This window comes from Mus musculus, chromosome 14 (assembly GCF_000001635.26).
Source record: "Mus musculus strain C57BL/6J chromosome 14, GRCm38.p6 C57BL/6J".
NCBI lineage: Eukaryota > Metazoa > Chordata > Mammalia > Rodentia > Muridae > Mus > Mus musculus.
The window spans coordinates 121,087,333-121,105,609 of NC_000080.6; the positions used below are offsets into that span (position 1 = coordinate 121,087,333).

The following is an 18,277-nucleotide window of genomic DNA, read 5'->3' on the forward strand; positions in this document are numbered from 1 at the left end:
AAAATGATATACCCCCACTATTAGGACCTTGTGTGGCCTTGTTAGAGGAAGTGTGTCACAGGGGGTGGGCTTTGAGGTCTCAGATGCTCAGGCCAGGCCCAGTACCTCTCTCTTCCTGCTACCGGTTGACCTGGGTTGATCTGGATGTAGACCTGTCAGCTACCTCTCCAGCACCGTGTCTGCCTGCACGCCACCATGCTTCCCACCATAATAATAACTAACTCAGGCTCTCAAACTGTAAGCCAGCCTCAGGGAAATGCTTTCCTTTGTAAGGGTTGTCATGGTCATGGTGTCTCTTCATTAACTGACTAAGACAACCCTCGCACACACTCTAGGAAAGATTAAGTTAACTTAGTAGGAATATTCTAGATGGTAGTGACCAGGGCCGAGCCAGGATGCCAGGCTGTTGATCTCTGTGTTACGGAGTGACTTCAGTTGGGTGAACAGTGCAGTATTTGCTTCTCCTTTGAAGCAGGTTACAGCGACAGCGTGCCTTTCCTAATCATTCATTTTTAACACGGACAACAGTGTTTGATCGAATGCCTTATGTGTCAACCAGGCTGACATTTAAACTTCCTCATTATTTCACAAGGGGCTTGACTTTCTTATTATATATATTTTCCTTGACATTTCTCACTATTATAATTAATCATTGAGTCTAAAGGAAGGGCACACTACCCTTTATGCTTCTGTTTTATTGTGTCATCTGGATTATGGTAATACAGCCTACTTGGTTATTCAAATAAGAGTGAAGTTGTTGGGGAATGGAGTAGTCTGTCCTTAAGGGCTTCATAGACAGAATGAGGGCAGGGAGGCCTCTCATTTATAGCAAGCTGTGTTTTATGAATAAGACACAGATATAGGAACGTTTCAGTTAGGGCATTAATTTTCTATCGATTTGTATATTCTATTCCTTATTCATTTTGAGGTAATGTGTTTAGTAGCTGAGGTTGGCCTTGAATTTGCTGTGTAGTTCCAGAGGATGGCTTTGAGTTTACATTCCTCCTGTCTCCACCGCTCACGTACTGAGATTATGGCCTTGGCCCACTACATCTGTCTTATGTGGCACTTGGGTGGACTCTGGTTCTTGTGTGCTAGGCAGGCACCAGCTAGCTATCCGGACATTGATTTCTTAAGTATTCATTTCTAGAGAGTGTGAGACCTCAGCTGAGAGCCTTAGAGATCATAAACGGAATGTAAAGTTTTTATTGAATATGTCTTTATTAAATAATAAGGCTACCGGGACTATGTTGGCTTGGTTTAGTAACAAACGTTGCTTTGTGGCTTATTAAAGGAAATAGCTAGAATGCTTCTTTGTTGTTGTTTATTCTAGACACATGTAGTTAGTTACTAAGCCTTTCATTTTCCCACGAACTGAAAGAGACACTTTATCTTCTGGGGCCTCTGAGATAAGCTCAATTACCTGACAAGTCAAGACAATTAAATAACCTGCTGGGAGCCAGATATGAGCTGGGCAGAACTAGAACTGATAGTGACTGTCTACCCTGGACCCTGAGGCTTGGTCTGTCATTTCCAACCTCAAGTTGATTCTGCTTTCTTGGAGGTAACATCTGCTTCCTTCCACTTCTTTGACTGGAAAGGTTCTCAACATAATCCAAAACCTAGAAGCAGCCATGACGTCCTCCAGCAGATGAGTGGTGAAACAGGCTGTGGTACACCCATACAGTGGAGTATTACTCAGCAATGTAAAGAAAGGAGCAGTTCAGTCACACACACCTTAAAATCATGAGGCTTAGGTAAAAGGTCCCTGTGGTGGTTTGAATGACAGCAGCCCCATAGGCTTATATATTTGCGTGCCAGGCGAACACAAAGATTAGGAGATGTGACCTTGTTGGAGGAGGTGTGTCACTGGAGGAAGGTTTTGAGGTTTCAAAAGCCCCCACCAGGCTCTCTGCCTGCTGCCTGAGGGTTAGAATATAAAGCTCTCTGCTGCTTCTCCATCATCATGCCTGCCTGTGTGCAAGCTATGTCCCTACCATGAGGATAATGGACTAAGCCTCTGAAACTGTAAGCAGAACCTAACTGAATACCTTTGTTTCTCAGACTTGCCTTGGTTGTGGTGTCTCTTCACAGCAGTTGAACACTGGCACAGGCTATAGACTGTATGATTCTGACTTATGCTGATCTGGAGATAGACACAGAGCAGTGGTATGGGTCAAGACTGGGGAAGGGATCAGTACATGGAGTGCAGATGTTTGGCCATAGTCTTTTGAATGTCACTGCAGTGGTGGCTCTGTTGTACAGTCGTCAAACCTGTGGCGTCTGTGGCATAAACACAAGACCCCAAGGTAAGTGACACACCTGAGTTATGATAATCACATCGTTCCACCTGTCACCTGTCACAGGAGTACCACTCTCACAAATGATGCGAATAGACGTGAAGCCATATGAAGAGAGAGGGTGTATGGGAAGATGCTCCTGACTGTTCAGTCTTCCTAGACAACTGCTGTGGAAAATAAGTCTCGTTGTTAAGTATAGAGTAAGATGCCGGTGTCCATGTCTGTCTGCTGCCTCCATCTCTCAGCTGCTGGGCTGGAACACATAGCACCCCAGAGCGCAAGGACATTTTTAATCTTTGTCCTCAATTCCAAATGGGTCTCACTTGCCTCTCTGTCTTTGTCAGGGTTTTACTGCTGTGAAGAGATACCATGACCAAGGCAACTCTTGTAAGGACAACATTTCATTGGGGCTGTCTTACAGGTTCAGAGGTTCAGTCCAATATCATCAAGGTGGGAACATGACAGCATCCAGGCAGGCATGGTGCAGGAGGAGCTGAGAGTTCTACATCTTCGTCTGAAGGCTGCTAGCAGAATACTGACTTCCAGACAACTAGGATGAGGGTCTTAAAGCCCACACCCACAGTGATGCACCTACTCCAACAGGACACACCTTCTAATAGTGCCACTCCCTGGGCTGAGCATATACAAACCATCACACTCTCATACGCCCTTTTATTTTCTTGCCTCTGCTCACCTGGATCCACTATCTGGACTGTCACTGCACTGCAATGCTTGCTTAATAAAGACTGTCAAACACAGAAATCTCTCTATGACCTACTCCGGCTACCTGCCATCACTGATACTTAAAAAAATTGTGTTTCTCCCTTTTTACTTTCCAATATAGCATCTCCTAATTAGCCCAGGGTGGCCTCCAATTCATAACGTTCCTTTGACTGCCTCTCAGGCTCTGGTATTACATGAGTGTACCCCCATATCTACCCTGTTCCCCCTGTTTTTAAAGGTCCACTTCAGGTGGCAGTTCTTCAGCCTGTCTGAGGCTTGAGAATTCAAAGATCACACCCCATCTAGAGTAAACATGTGGGCTCCAGCAGTTAGCTCAGAGTCCCTGCTCTTCCGTTGTGGCCCCTCTCTCTTCCACCTTCATAAGGATAGAGCCATCTGGTATAAAGTCACTGTTTCCCGTTGTCCCTCAAAGTGGAAAGTGCAGTTGCTGTGGTACAGGGGCCTGCAAATGGCGGCGAATGGTGATGAGCTCCATTGTTGTGACACCGAGTGACCATATGCCTCAGACATAGGGCAGTTGTCTCTGTGGTGATAGGTTTTGCCTTCATAGTGGGCCAGTGATTGGGCACTTTCCACTTTGCTGTGGCATTTGGAGACCTGTGCTGGTTAAGAAGAGAACCTCTCTTTGGCCAGTGGCTTTGATTAAGGAGGGCATAAGAAATGTGCCCAGATTATAGTTCTGGGGGCACTGTTCTCACAACACTGAACGGGGCTGGCAGGCAGTGGCTCCCTCACAGGAGCCTGCCTTTACCCGACTTTTTCACCCTGGCTGTCCTGGTTAGTTTTGTCAAGTTGGCACAACTAGAGAGTCATCTGAGAAGAGAAACCTCCATCAGACTGGCCTATAGGAACCTCCATCAAACTAACATTTTCTTGATTAATGATTGATGTGGGCTGGTCCAGATACAGGAGGTGTCACCCCTGGGCAGTGGTCCTGGGGCATATAAGAGTGTGTCTCAGAGAGCAAGCCCATAGGCAATATCCCTCCCTGGTCTCTAAGACAGTCCCAGCCCCCAGGATACTGCCTTGGATTCCTGCCCTGACTTCTCTTCATGATGGATGCAATATAATCTGTAAGGTGAAATGAACTCTTTCGTCCCTAGGTTGCTCTGGGCCGTGGTGTTTGATCTTTTCGGTAGAAAGCAGACTAGGATACGGGCCTTCTTACTTTGGAGTTTTTGTAAAAATAGGAGCTGAGGGAATGCCGACACTCAGAATCCACGTCGGGCCGATCAAAGGTCGAGTTATTGTTATTTTCCCCCTGTCCTGGTTTCTTGATTTCCTATGGGGATAAAGGAGCGTTTGTTTCCCAGTTGCATTTTGTCATCGCAGGAAATACGCTCACCCAGATCAGTGGCAGCATGCACACGCAGAGGTAGCATCTTGGTTGAGAGAGGCTACAGTGTGAATTGAAAATTGATGGGCAGGAGTTGGCCCCTTTCCTTGCCAAGAGCTGTTGGAAACACTTTGTATTCAGTGTGTGGGAGTTTCCCAGGCAGAGAGGTGAGCCCCTGGTAGGTGGACAGTTTGTGTAGCTTTGTTAATGATGATGGTGGGCTTATACAGCTTGTCCACGCCGACCCTCCTGGAACCTCGGACGTCAGAGTGATTCCAAGCTCACCTGTGAGGTGGCACATACCTGTCAGCACAGCACATGGCGTGTTTGAGAGACAGAGGCAGGAAGATCAGGAGTTCAAGGTCATTGTCTGTTGGGTAATGAATTCCAAGACAAAAGAACAACAACAACAAAACAACAAAAAACAAAAACAAGCAAAAAACCCCAGTGATTCCCAGGGTAGGGTCTGCATCAGCATGCTCAAAAACTCCTTAAAACACAGATTGTGGGGTCCTGGCTGAGGTGGAGAACTGGAGGTGAGGAGAGGGGAGCAACTGCATGGGCTCCCGTGGGCTGAGCACTTAGCTCTTGTGGAACACTGAAGAATAGTGGGACTCACTCCAGTCTCCTGAGTGTGGGAGGTACAGGCGTGCACCCCGTGCCTGGCTTAAAACACTATAACGCATTATATATATTTCGTGTTTACTATGGTAGGCAAGGAAGACCGGAGACTCCGATTAGAGTTCAGTTTTCTTAGCTCTTCATCCCCTCCTGGGGAGAGACCACCAAGCTGAGAGATGGCCCTGTCCCTGGACAATCAACAGGTCTGAGCCACCCGCCCCTTTCAACCACCTGGGTGACATAAAACTCTCCCTTTTGCCAAAAAGTCAACCAGTCAACCTATGCCACTGTGAAGGCGTCTGCTGCGCTCTCTCAGAACCCCTCCTCAGTGACTCCCTTGGCGCAGCCTCTGGCAGGCAGAGGTCTGGTTTGTCTCTGCCTTCTCTTATTCTGGGGCCTGGCAGCAGGGGCCAGGAACACAAGGTGTCTTTGTCCTGGCCGTTTCTGCTCCCACAGGCAGAGCAGACGAACAGAGGGAGCCGTTGGTGGCCGGTCACACCAACACACCGGAGTCCTTTGCACTCCCAGGTGTTTGACATACCTGACTTTTGTCCCCACAGTATGGCACATGCATACTCTTTGGCTCTGCATGTGTGACATCGGGAAATGCCCCAGGGATGCCAGGTGGCAGCGTCTCTGCTCCTGCCTGTCTTCCTCCGGGGTCTCACCTGTGAATAATAACTTGGGGTGTGGGTTGCTTTTTTTTTTTTTTTTTTTTTTTGTAAGCAGCTTACATTTAAAAACTGGAAGGGGAGTACCGTTGTGCACACAGCGATTCTTTGTCACTGGTCTTGGTGGCGAGGTATCCCTTTGCATTGACTACATTTTATTAGATTTATGCTCTCGATAGGACTGGAATCCTCAGCAGGACTAGGAGAGGAAAAATAACCTGCTTACACCCGAGTAGGCAATAGATAGGTGGGGTATAATTTTGCAAAAATGAGTTTTTATTGCTTTTATTAATTTGTGGGGTTGCAGGAGAGTGCTCTTCTACCATGTGGGTGTCTTGGATGAGACAGTTTGTCAGGCTTGTGAGCAAAGCACGCTTACCTCTCACTGACCTCCAACCCTACAAACATTTTTTGCTACTTTGCAATAGTACTCTTGCTACTGTTATGAGCGCTCATGTACACATCTGTGTTTTCTGATGGTCTCAGATGACCTTACGATTTCAAAATGATACTCTACCGTTTGTTTTTTGTTGTTTTGATTTTTTGTTTGTTTGTTTTTGAGGCAAGGTCTGTGGCTGAACCTGAGACCTGCTTTTTTGTCTTCTTGGCTCTTGTCTCCCCAGGGGTCCCTGTCTCCTTCCTACCCAATGCTGTGGTTACAGAGTGTGGAAGGTTGTGCTAGCACTGGCCACACTGTCGAGCACTGGCTGGACGGAGTGTTATAGCTGGGCCTGACTTCCTCTTCCAGTCTCTCTGGTGCCTGGCCTGCTAGATATGAGCAAGCAGCCTCACACTGATACCACAGTTGCCTAGAGCTTATGCTGCCTGTGTGCCTTCCTGCTGGGATGGACTGTACCCTCAAGCCGTGAGCCCAAATAAATGCTCCCTGAAATTGTCTCAAGTCTGGTATTGAGTCACAGTGATGAGAAAACTGGTGAACACCCCCACCCCCACCAGACTCACGTACCCGCCCACACTAGACTCACGTATCCGCCCACACTAGACTCACATATCCGCCCACACCCCTCCACTCTTCCTCTACCCCTTAACCCTGGACCTTATGTACAATCCAAAGGTCTTTTCTGTGACCTTTACCCTGCAGGACTTATCTGTTGCTCTAAAAAGATCCAGTCTCTTTGTACCCTTTTTGGTCAGCCCTTGCTCCCCATCCTTATCCTAGCAACCTGTTTTTAGTGGTTATCCTAGGGATACACTCTTTCTCAGTATTCTGAGAATTTTCTTTTTCTTCTACCAAAGGCAGTGAGCCTGATAAAGGCCCGTATTCTCTGAATCTCATCTTCTCCCTCTATGCCAGTCAGCCAGTCTCTTCATACAGTGAGGTCATGCTCCCACCTATGTCAGAGCCTGGTTTGGGGTTCCAGGACATCGTTTTTGCAGAAAGAAATTGCCCTGCAGAGTTTCTTTTGGATTGTTTGTATGCCACTGGGATTCTTATCCCAACAGTATGGACTGTGAAATAGCTGCTTGCAGGAATCTCGCCTAGCCATCACGGAGGCCTGTGCTGGAGTTCTGTGATGGGTGGTTGTGTTTGTGCATGTGGGTGTGTAACCTCATAGCCTTTGTTTTTAGTAGGAAAATAGAGCCATGTATGCATAGTCATTTGCCTCTAGCTTCTTTCATGTTATAATACATGTTTTGATTGGGAGGGATTCATCCACATCATCCTATGTATTAACACTGATATTCTTGGTGTTGAATATGTTCCCTTGTGTGGATCTGCCACATTTTTGTTTCTGTACTGAGATAGCCAAAGGACATTTGGGTCCATACATCTATCTGCCTGTCCATCCACCCACTTATCCATGTGTCCATTCATCCACTATCTGTCCATCTGTCTGCTCATCTGTCTGTCCATCCATCCATCTGTCCATCTGTCCATCCACCCATCTTTCCATCTGTCATCTGCTTGTCCCTCTACCCACCCATCTGTCCATCTATCCATCCACCCATCTTTCCATCTTTCCATTTGTCCATCTGCTTGTCCATCCATCCACCCATCTGTCCATCTATCCATCTTTCCATCTGCTTGTTCATCCACCCACCCATCTGTCCATCTATCCACCCACCCATCTTTCCATCTATCCACTCATCAGTCTGTCCATCCACCCACCCGTTCATCCATCCATCCGTCCACTCATTATTTTCCATATGACTTGGGACGATGCCCTAGGTATAAATTTTCTTAGTTATTAGGGCAAGTGTTTAATGGTTTGAATGCTAAATTTTTGATCAAACTTTTAGAAAGCTTCCAAAATGTTCTTCATACTGCACTATTTTTATTCCCATTGGCCACTGGCAGTCTAGGGAAGTTCCTGTTTCTTTACATTCTTGATGATGTTTGTCATTGTCTTTAAAAAATTATAGCCATTCTAGTAGGTATGGACCATGTCCTGTAGTGGGTATGCCTAGTAAGTGTACATCGCTAAAGACAGAGTCTGTTGCAGTTTTAAACAGGGAGTTTCGACTGTGTTTGGTTTCTCCTTTCTCTAACAAGTTTTAGGTTTTATTATTTTTATGTTTGCAGGAGTTAGGATATCTTACAGCCATTGCAGTTGTTTAGCCTTTCTCTAGATTGTAAATAACTTTTGAATTAGCTTTGTTGTTGTTGTTATTGTTGTTGTCTGACTACTTCTAGTTTTCCTGGTTTATCTTCAAATATTTTCTTTTAAATGTCTCCAAGTCCTATTCTCCAGAATTCTCACCCATTTAACACATCTGTCTGTTTATGTTTGGGTGAGTCTTTGTCTGGTTTAACGTTTTGATTCTTCAAATGTTTGGGAATATTTTGGCACTTTGTCTTTTTACTTTGGAAGACCCAGGAAGTGACTTGGTAGTGGTTTATTTACTAGTAGGATGTGATAATGCCTTTAAAAAGAATTTTTAAATTTTCTGTTGTATGCATTTGGTTCTGTGTTTGAGTGTCGGCACAGATGTGCTGTGGCCTTGCAAACAAAGTGGGTCCCAGGGACTTAACTCAGGTCATTAGGCTTGGTGGCAGCCTCTGCATCCCCAGTGTGCTTTTTTAATTATAAGAACTTGTTTTTTTTTTTTTTTTTTTTTTTTTTTTTCGAGACAGGATTTTTCTGTGTAGCCCTGGCTGTCCTGGAACTCACTCTGTAGACCAGGCTGGCCCCGAACTCAGAAATCCGCCTGCCTCTGCCTCCCAAGTGCTGGGATTAAAGGCGTGCGCCACCACTGCCCGGCCTTATCTTTAGTTTCTGGAATGTTTTTCTAAATCTTGCACTAAACAACTTCTTTTTGTTCTTTCTCTCTTTTTTTCCCTTCTTCTGTTTTAATTGGTCTTCCCTTTTCCAAGTCTTCGGGGGTACACAGATGATGTTTCTCTGTCTTTTGTAACTAACTTCCCACCCCCGTCAGCCCTTACACTTTTCTTCGCCACTTTTCTGTAAGTATCCAGGCTTGCATCAGTAAGCAGCTCCTTTTAGCTACTTTCCATTTGGCTCATTCATATCTTCATGATGCTGGCTGGAGACATTTTCACCCAGACCTCAATATCTTTCAGATACTGGAATATTTGGAAATGAGACCCTATGGTCCGAACACAGGGTTGTCTTTCTATCTTATGCAGCCAGCCCAAATGTCACACTGGGTCAGGTGTAGAATTTTCCATTTGGGACATTATATTGATGCTCAAGAAACTTTTGGATGTGGGCCAGGTATGTTGGGGCAAGCCTTTAATCCCAGCACTGGGAGGCAGAGGCAGGCAGAGGCAGGCAGAACTCTGTATAGCCAGCTGGTTTACATAGCAAGATCTAGGGCAGCCAGAGTTACTGAGTAAGACACTGTCTTTAAAAAAAAAAAAAAAAAAAAGAGTTTGGATATGGGAAGTTTTCAGATTTGAATTGGAAATTTTTTCCTCTTTTTATCACCCTGGTGTCTCTGTACTGTTTCCTGCAGATGCGCTTGGTTTCTTCTGGGCCTGCATACCCTTTCGTTTATGGGTTCATTCATTTTATCAAGTTTTGTGAATTTATGGCCCTATGTTTGGGCAGTTTAGCAGGTGGAGCTGTCTTGAGCTACAGACCCTCCTGCCTCTGTGCCCTTCTGCCTCTCTCTGCCTCTCTCTGCCTCTCTGCCTCTCTTTGCCTCGCTGCCTCTCTTATCACTGCCTCCGCCTCCCCCACGCTGAGGTTATACGCTGGGCAAAATTTTAATCTTCAGCTTGTGACGTTTCTGCTATTGGTGACAAACTGACGTTTGGTGTGCTTTTTGTTTTTGTCATTTTGAGATACGGTCTTGTCATGTAGCCTAGACTGGCTTCAGACTTCTGCTCTTGCTTCAGTCTCCCAAGAGTGGAATTGTAGGTATGCACGGTCCTGCCCTTTGTTTGCTTGGTCCTCACAGCATCTTATCAGCATCCACCTTGGTTGTTAGAAGAAGTTGTTTGTTTGTTTGTTTGTTTGTTTTTTATTAGCTAGCTATTCTCACCCAGGTGACTGACAGGGTCCTTATGACTTCTGGGTTTGCCTTACAGAGATGTAGGTGAAGCCTGGCCACGTTTATCCTGCAGACTCTGCCTTCCCCTGGCCTTTGCATCAGGTGTTCCCCTCCATATGGTTTGCTGTTCGACACATCTGCCCCGCTCCTTTCTGAGAACATCACTGCTGGTTTGTAGCCATGGGTGTTCTATGTGTCTTGGAGAACTAGACTTTAGATTGGTCTGAGCTCACATCTCCTCTGTCTGACCTTTACTTGAGTCTGGCCACCCCTTGGGAGCCCAGATGGCTTCTCATCTCAGGGAAGGAGTGTGCATTTTTGTGTTGAGTTCCTTATTGCTTTTGGGTAAATTCCAAGGGTAACTCTTTAAGCAGGGATACCGTGACCCGACAGCTCTAATCTGTCTTCATTTCTCTGCCAGATAGAAAGCATGTTCCTTCACTCAGTTGAAGTAACGTCTCGAGGAACGGGAAGAGTAAAGTTGCTTTGTAAGCTCCTTATGTAGGTGTGGAATGCCTACGGTACTGGAGACTTGTTCTTCCTGTTGATTGTTTCTAGAGCTTCCAGGGGGCTGAGGATTGGCAGAGGTGAACAAGCCCAGGTCAGTGCTGAGCCACAGGTGGGCTTTGGGTCGGTTAGGCATGTTTACCCAGGAGGCAGCACTGCCGGATTGTATGCGTCTCCATTTGGATGTCAAGCATCAGTTACGGTTCTTGGTTCATGACTTGCCAGCATTCCTGTGATGTTTCCCATAGCTTGCTTAGGCTGTGTCACCCGGAGCTTGTGGCTGGGTTTACATGTGAATTCAACAGAGCTTTCTATGTTCAGCAACTGTCCACACTAGCCTGTAAGAAAGCAAGTGTCACATCCTTTGAGAAATGACAGTATTCAAAAGTAGTACCGGAATAGGGCCATTGAGGACTGTGGAGAAAGGAAGGCAAGATACCAGGTCTGTTAGTCACTGACTCATGGGGATTTAGAGGCCAAGGTACTAGGAGAGTGAACATACAGCTGAGGCTCTTGGGAAGGAAGACAAAGCCTGTGTCTGTAGGTGTAGTTGAGGGCTGTTAGGGCTGGGACGGCTAGAGCTGTGGGAATCTGGGGAGCTGGGGAGGATGAGAGGGTACGGTTCTAACTCCAGCATCTTGGTTGGGTGTGGAGTGATGTGGGAGAATAGGTCTCCCTTTCTATCTGCCTGGCATTAGCTCATGTGCATGCGAGTGCACACACACACACACACACACACACACACACACACACACACAAAGAGGAGGCTGGGAACGAAGAAGATGTATGAGACTGCAAATGTGTTCTGCTTTGAACATTGTATTATTTTTGACAACAAGATGTCAAATAACACATCTGTGGAAAGTGGTTGTGCACAGTTTGTGGAGAGGATTTTGAGACCAGTTGACTTCCTAATGAAAGTATCGGCACCTACACCTGACTCATTGAGCTCACACGGCTGTTCTGTCTTCTCCCCAGAAGGCCGTGCTTAGAATTGTAGGTGAGCAGTCTAGTCTTGTCTCTCAATGCCACGAGTTGTGCCACTAGAGTCTAGACTGCCCAACCAAGCGGGTTAAAGTAGGAGCTTGGTGAATGTTTATCTGTGGTAGAGATTAGAAAGATGTCAGATAACTGAGCCGAATCTTCGGTGGATGTGTGGGAAGGAATGGGTAGCTCCCACTGAAAAAGCTGTCTATCTCTGACATTGCCCTGTCATGGGACCCAGCCTGTCAGGGTATATTAAAAATGAATAGCACATATTTCAGGGTGGAATGATGCAGGTGGGAGGGGCAAGAGGCAAGGCAGTCCTCCAGTGTGTTCACATTCCTTTCTGGTAGATTACAGGACGTGGCGTTGAGAGCCTAGTGATCAGAGGCCGTGGCGCTGACAGTGGATGGGGCACTGCGGTCTGGTCTGGTGTCTTTGGATCACTTCATGCCTGTTGTGAGAGCATGAGGGATTTTGCTGTGAAGAGACAACGTTCCTGGGAAACTTTTTGCCCCTCAGAAGCAGCAAAATGAGCTGGGGAGGGAACCTTCTAGAATGAGGCTTATAAGCCAACTGGCTGTTCCCAAGGACCAGAGCTGGAGTGTGCAGCTTGTTTGAGAGGCATCAGATGCAACCCCAGTTCCATACCTGCTACCTTGTGATCCTACAATGTCCCCTCCTTGGCTGACTCTGCCACTGTCTCTGTACCCTTCATTCTTCGTGATTTCTTGTCCTCCACTGACCCTCATGATGGGATAAGGTAGTCTTTTACTTTAGGGGTTCCACAATCGCCATCTCTGTTCACACCTGTGACTTTTACATGTACAGCAAGGCAGATTCAGCACCCAGAGCCTGTGTCCATCCCCACCTCCACGGAAACCTGGGCCAGGCCCACCCAGTTCCTCTGCCTGCCTCTTGCCCTGACTTCCTGTTTCCCATCATTCCAACCTCACCTGTTCTCCCAGCAGCTAGCCACATGCCACACTGGGTTACTTTGTGTCCTGCAGACTTCTGTTTCCATGTTGGAGTCCAAGTCACTACCTCATCTATCAGTTGCTACAGTTGTTTCGAGGCTGGACTCCCTCCCCCACCCCCTCTTATTTCCATGACGTTTGTCATCTTCTGGCTCATTTTTCTAAAGGTGTGTTTTTATGGTGTCATTATTATTGTCCCTGTGTCTCAGTGCTGCCTACAGGGAAACACTGTTGTCAGCCAGGCTTAGAGGGTTTCCATAGTCAGATATAGCCTGCTGTCAAAATTCATTATAACTCTTCAGCCTTAAGTTACTCTCTCCTTCCAGCTTGCCATCTCTTTCCTTTCCGCCCTCGGTCCTTCCCTCCCTCTCTCCTTCCCTCTCTGTCCCTCCCACTGGTGCTCCCTCCCTCCCACTGCCCCTCTGCCTTTCCTTCCCTCCCTCTCTTATTTTCTCTCCCTCCCTCCCTCCCTCCCTCCCTCCCTCCCTCCCTCCCTCCCACTGCCCCTCTGTCTTTCCTTCCCTCCCTCTCTTATTTTCTCTCCCTCCCTCCCTCCCTCCCTCCCTCCCTCCCTCCCTCCCACTGCCCCTCTGTCTTTCCTTCCCTCCCTCTCTTATTTTCTCTCCCTCCCTCCCTCCCTCCCTTCCTCCCTCCCTCCCTCCCTCCCTTCTTCCCTCCCTCCCTTTCTTTCTCCAGCAGTTCCTCCTCTATATACCTGCAGTTCCCTGATCTGTTTGTGCTTAGTCTGTGAGCTCCCAGGATCCTCCAGTGCTTCTCCAGAGCTGGGGATGAGCCTGGCTGGGGATGAGTGTTTTGCCAACAGCCATCCTTCTAGGCCCATACCATCTTCCCAAGGTTTGCAGCCAGAGTTCAGTTCCCTCTCTTCTGGGATGGAAGACCTTGCCCCCACCCCCCTTAACTGTTATATCTTGAGTTGACATTTCATTCCTGTGTGCTCTGGTGACACAGGGCCTGAAGCCATTGGGTAGTTGCCCTGCTGACTTGTCTTGAGCTGTGTTTTGTGCTAAATTGGGCCTCAGTAAGTACTGAAGTAAGAGAACACTCGAGATTAGGGCCTCTTTAGGAGGTTCCTTGTGCCATTGAGGGTGGGGTGGGGGTGGGGCTGGCTGGCTCAGCCATATGGAGTGACTTTGGCTCAAACCATGAGCTCAGAATAGACAGCAGCACCCAAGCTCTGTACCCCGTGTCCAGGAAGTGACATTTGAACTGATGTTTAAAGCAATTCAAGAATTTTCCAGGTGAAGGAAGAATGTCCAAGCCTCTCTGAGATCATAGGGGAGGAGGGGACAGAGGCAGGGTCTCCTGAGGGAAGGTTGGGCTCTTATGGGAGCGAAGAGGATAGTTTATTTTTAGGAAAATACCTTTGTTGAAAGTTACAGTATGCACGGTGGCTTCTTGGTGAAGGCGGCTAGTTGGAGGTTTGAGTGGCAAGAAAGAAGTGAAGGGCGTAGTTCTCATCGTCAAAATGAACTTCAGGACTGGAGAGCAAAGCCCCAGCAGGCTTACTGTCTGGTCCGTCTCTCTGTGTTTATTTTATTTCCTCAGAGGATCAGCTGGAGAGCCTCCATGTGTGTTACCCTCTCATCTATGGAATGATCACATTCTTTACTATGTGACCAAGGCCCTACAGGATAAGGAGTGGGTTTTAATGACAGAGCCCAGGTCCCATTTTCGTCTTCCTACCCAACTTTAAAGGTGTGGAAAGTGGAGCCTGGTTATTGGAGTCACCGAATAATAGAGAGGAACACAGCCGAGTTTACAGTGTGAATCATTAACCGACCATGGAACTAGAATGAAATATACAGCATGCAAAAATGCAAGTGGACAGCATGCAGAAAGGCTTGAATGTGTAAATGTGACATTTCAGGCGGATATCCCAGAGGCTGCTGTGGGGTGGGTGTGAGGAGGCCTCCCTTACCTAGCTGCTGTAGTTTGGGGAGACTCAAAGCATGAAGAAAACACTGCCAGAAAAACCCCTTCTTCTGATACCTTTCTCTCTCTCACCATTTCCTGCAGATCTTATATAAGTTCCTTTCATCATGGGAGAAATAGAGCAGAAGCCCACCCCAGCATCACGTCTGGGGGCCCCAGAGAACTCGGGGATCAGCACCTTGGAACGAGGACAGAAACCACCGCCCACACCTTCAGGAAAACTTATGACTGTCAAAATTCAGATGCTGGACGACACCCAGGAGGCCTTTGAAGTTCCAGTAAGCCAGGGGCTGTGGAGGTGTCTAGACGGGGGTTGGGTAACTTGAAATGGCCATCAATGATACCATGAAGTGAGGCGTACCAGAGGTCTGTGTGCCCAGGCATCTCTTGCCTTACTCCCAGTAGACATAGCTGGTTCTGAGTGACCTGGTTTTCAGATCTGCACATGGGCCACCCCTATGCAGAGTGACATGAGTGGCGTTGCTGTGGCTTCTGGTACACAAATAGATGTCACTCTATGTGTATTTTTGTACTATTATATATATATATATATATATATATATATATATATATATAGTATACACACACACACACACATATATATATATCTCATGCCTATATATGTATCAAGTATAACTGATTAGTATATCTTATGTTGTATAATGACATCTAAAGATATGTAATCTGTGTGTTAACATTTGCATTGAAGGGAAGAGCCTTTCTCTCAGTGGGTTTCGGGTTCATTTGTTGCTAGCACAGGCTGTATGTGTCCAACCCAGGTAACGTCATACTGAGGAAAACCACCAGAGCTCACTGCATGTGTTTCCACATGAGGAAATGGGAGCAAGTGAGCTCACACCTTCCTGTGGGGAGATTTTCAAAAACCATGACCCAGACTTTCCACCTGATATCTGTGAAACAAGAGCACCACCCCCACATCAGGGGGTGGAAGGGCCAGGGAAGGAACCACGGAGTGGGCGGAGTCCGAGTCCTCTGCTCCCCTTTGTCTGAGCCCCTTGGCCCTTCATGCTGTTTGTTGACAGCTCTGCCTCAGTCTCTTCCCAGCCTCTTGCTCAAGCATCTCTTGTTAGAGATGAAGGCGCCATGTCATGCCAATTACAGGGTTGTAGCTCCTGGGGCCCCCAGACCAAAGACTGCACTTCTTGACTTCAGCCAGAGAGGCCTCTGCACACCTTGTGTCTAATCTTTTGTGTTCTACCTTGGCTGCCCACCCCTGGTCAGTTGTTGATGGTAGAGGAAGACAATCTGCCTTGAACTCGGGCGACCGACTCAGACAGCCTTTTGGAACACACCTGTTTTTAGAGTGGAGGCAATCCGCTCATTATTTCTGTTGGCGAGGGTGCCTGAAACTTAATAGTCAGCGTTAACGGTGTAACCCATCATTTAATCATTTATGGGATGTGATTCAGTAAATTATATTTATTTCACAGAACATTGTTCGGGGAGTGTGAATTAAGTGTCTCAGGGAAAGGTAAACCTCAGAATGGCTGTGTTTCAAGCTACCAATTTTATCGCACATTGAGAATGGCCTTTGAACCTTTTTAATTTTCTTGCTGAGGAATTCATCGTTCAAGGACTTGGCCTAGGACTTCATATTCCAGTGAACAAAGCCACTGCTAATTTCTGGCATTGTGAAGTACGTTGGGGGGAAAACACCTGCCACCCGCTGAGAATTCTGCCTTCTGGAGCCGGAGGCCCTCCCGCTCCTTCCCGGCATTCTCTCTGCCTTGCCAGACTGGTTTGCTGTAGTATTAGGTTTCTCTTTCCTATTTGCTCCAGTTAGAAGTCCAGGCCCTCTGTTAAATGGTGTTCCTGTACAGGCTGGGGTAGAGGAGCTATCAAATGCTGTGTGCGCAGGCGGTGAGATTGCTGTACGGCATCCACCTGTGGTTCTTCATAAAGAAGCAAAGGCCACAACCCTACACCAGCTACCATCTGAGCAGATACTGTGTCGGCACTGTGACGTCGTAGAATTGGATTTTCATCTTTTAAGATTATTTTGGTGGCTGGAGCGATATCTGAGTTATTAAAATACAAGCACAAGACCTGCCTTGGATTTCCAGAACCCATGTTCTGTTTTTGTTTTTGTTTTTTAAATTCTGTCATGACAATGTGTCCTTGTAATCTTAGGGTTGGAGACCTGAAAATAAGTGAATCCTTTGGGCTCACTGGCCGTCCACCCTAGCCTGGTTGGTCAGTTCCTGGCCAGTGAGAGACTCTTGTCTCAAAATAAAGGTAGATGACCCTGAGGAGCACCTGTGAGGCTGTTCTCTAGCCTTCATGCACGCGCGCACATGCACACACACACACACACACACACACACACACTCACACACACACACACACACACACACATACACACATACACACTCACACACACACACACTCACACACACACACTCACACACACTCTCACACACACACACACACACAAGCATTTATCTTCTTGATTTTTGAGAGCTCTACTATCCACTTTTAACCCCTCTGTGGAAGAAACCCTTCCCCATCCCTCCTGAAATTCCTGTGTGCCCTATTTAGCCTCCTGCCTCAGGTAGTGGCTCCCCCCACCACCACCTTTTTTGCAAACTTCTTGGTTTATACCCTAGTCAAGGTGGACTATTGCCTGGGGTAAAAAATTCCACTTTCTCCTATTGTTTCTCTTGTGCAACTTTTTTAACCTCTTAGTGCCTGCTTTCTCCTTTTGGAAGTGAGGTAATAGTAAATATTACTTGATGTTTCATGAAGTTAGAAAATGACGTGCAAAAGATGTTTACAGCTGCCCTGGGTGCACATTGGCAGTGTCATAGGATTTGTGTCTTTTATGTGCCTTTGCCACCTGGCCGCTGGCTTCTCAGGGTAGGGACTTCCTTGCTGTCTCCCTCTCCCATGTAGCTGGGCAGATGATAGGTACTCATTAAGTGTTTGCCAATCGAATGCTACCGTGATTTATTTTACAATTAGAGTTCACTACTTTTAATATGTCTCTTTCTGGGTTAGAGTGTGCCTTCCCAGCCCAGGGGCAACAGATGTTTTCCTTAAACTGGCAGCAGAAAGGCAGATGGATATCAGCGTGTCCTGGCTGGAACAGATTCTAAATCTCTGCCTTGTGCTCTCTAAGAGCTGCCAGAGCCCCTGGGCACCCCACAGCTGGAAGCCATCAAGACTCCTGGTGAGTCAGGCAACCCAGGGATGGGAAGGGCTGTGGCCCCAGGACCGATCTCAGAGACCAGACCAGACCAGACCAGACCAACGCCCCATAGTTGCATTACTATCTGTTCTTCAAAGCTCTTTGCTAAGAATTCACCAAGGCCATCTGACCTTGGAAGTGTCCCTCTCTCCCACCAGGGCAGGTTGGGGTATCCTGTGTGATCGTGTTCCCATTGCTCACAAGCATTTGTCCTGCAGATGAGTAAGGCATGAAGCCATGAGTCTCTGCGACTTTCTTTGGGGGGTGGGGGGTGGGGAGGAATCAGTCTTCAGCAAACTATGTCTTTCCCTAGGGATTGAGTCTCCTTGGCCTTTTCTTATTACTTTTATGTCAAAATACAGATGCCTGCAAGCAGTCATTTTAAGTACAAGCTTCCTGACTGGCTCCTGCACAATGAACCAAACCATATTCTTGGTGGTGATCTTTCTCTCCCTCTCCCTCCCCCCTCCCCCTCCCCCTCCCCACCCCCTCCCCCC

The 18,277-nt window shown here is 47.2% G+C and overlaps 1 protein-coding gene across 6 annotated transcripts in view; it reads left to right on the top strand.

Moving 5' to 3' along the window:
• The window catches only part of Farp1 (FERM, RhoGEF (Arhgef) and pleckstrin domain protein 1 (chondrocyte-derived)), a 248,577-nt gene that overhangs the window by 52,165 nt on the left and 178,135 nt on the right, over positions 1 to 18,277 (top strand). For all 6 annotated transcript variants that reach the window (XM_006518914.4, NM_134082.3, XM_006518915.3 and 3 more), the window contains exon 2: positions 14,657 to 14,850. In XM_006518914.4, coding sequence (XP_006518977.1) covers positions 14,680 to 14,850 — 171 coding nt within the window. In that variant the 5' untranslated portion in view covers positions 14,657 to 14,679. The remainder of the gene's footprint in view (positions 1 to 14,656; positions 14,851 to 18,277) is intronic.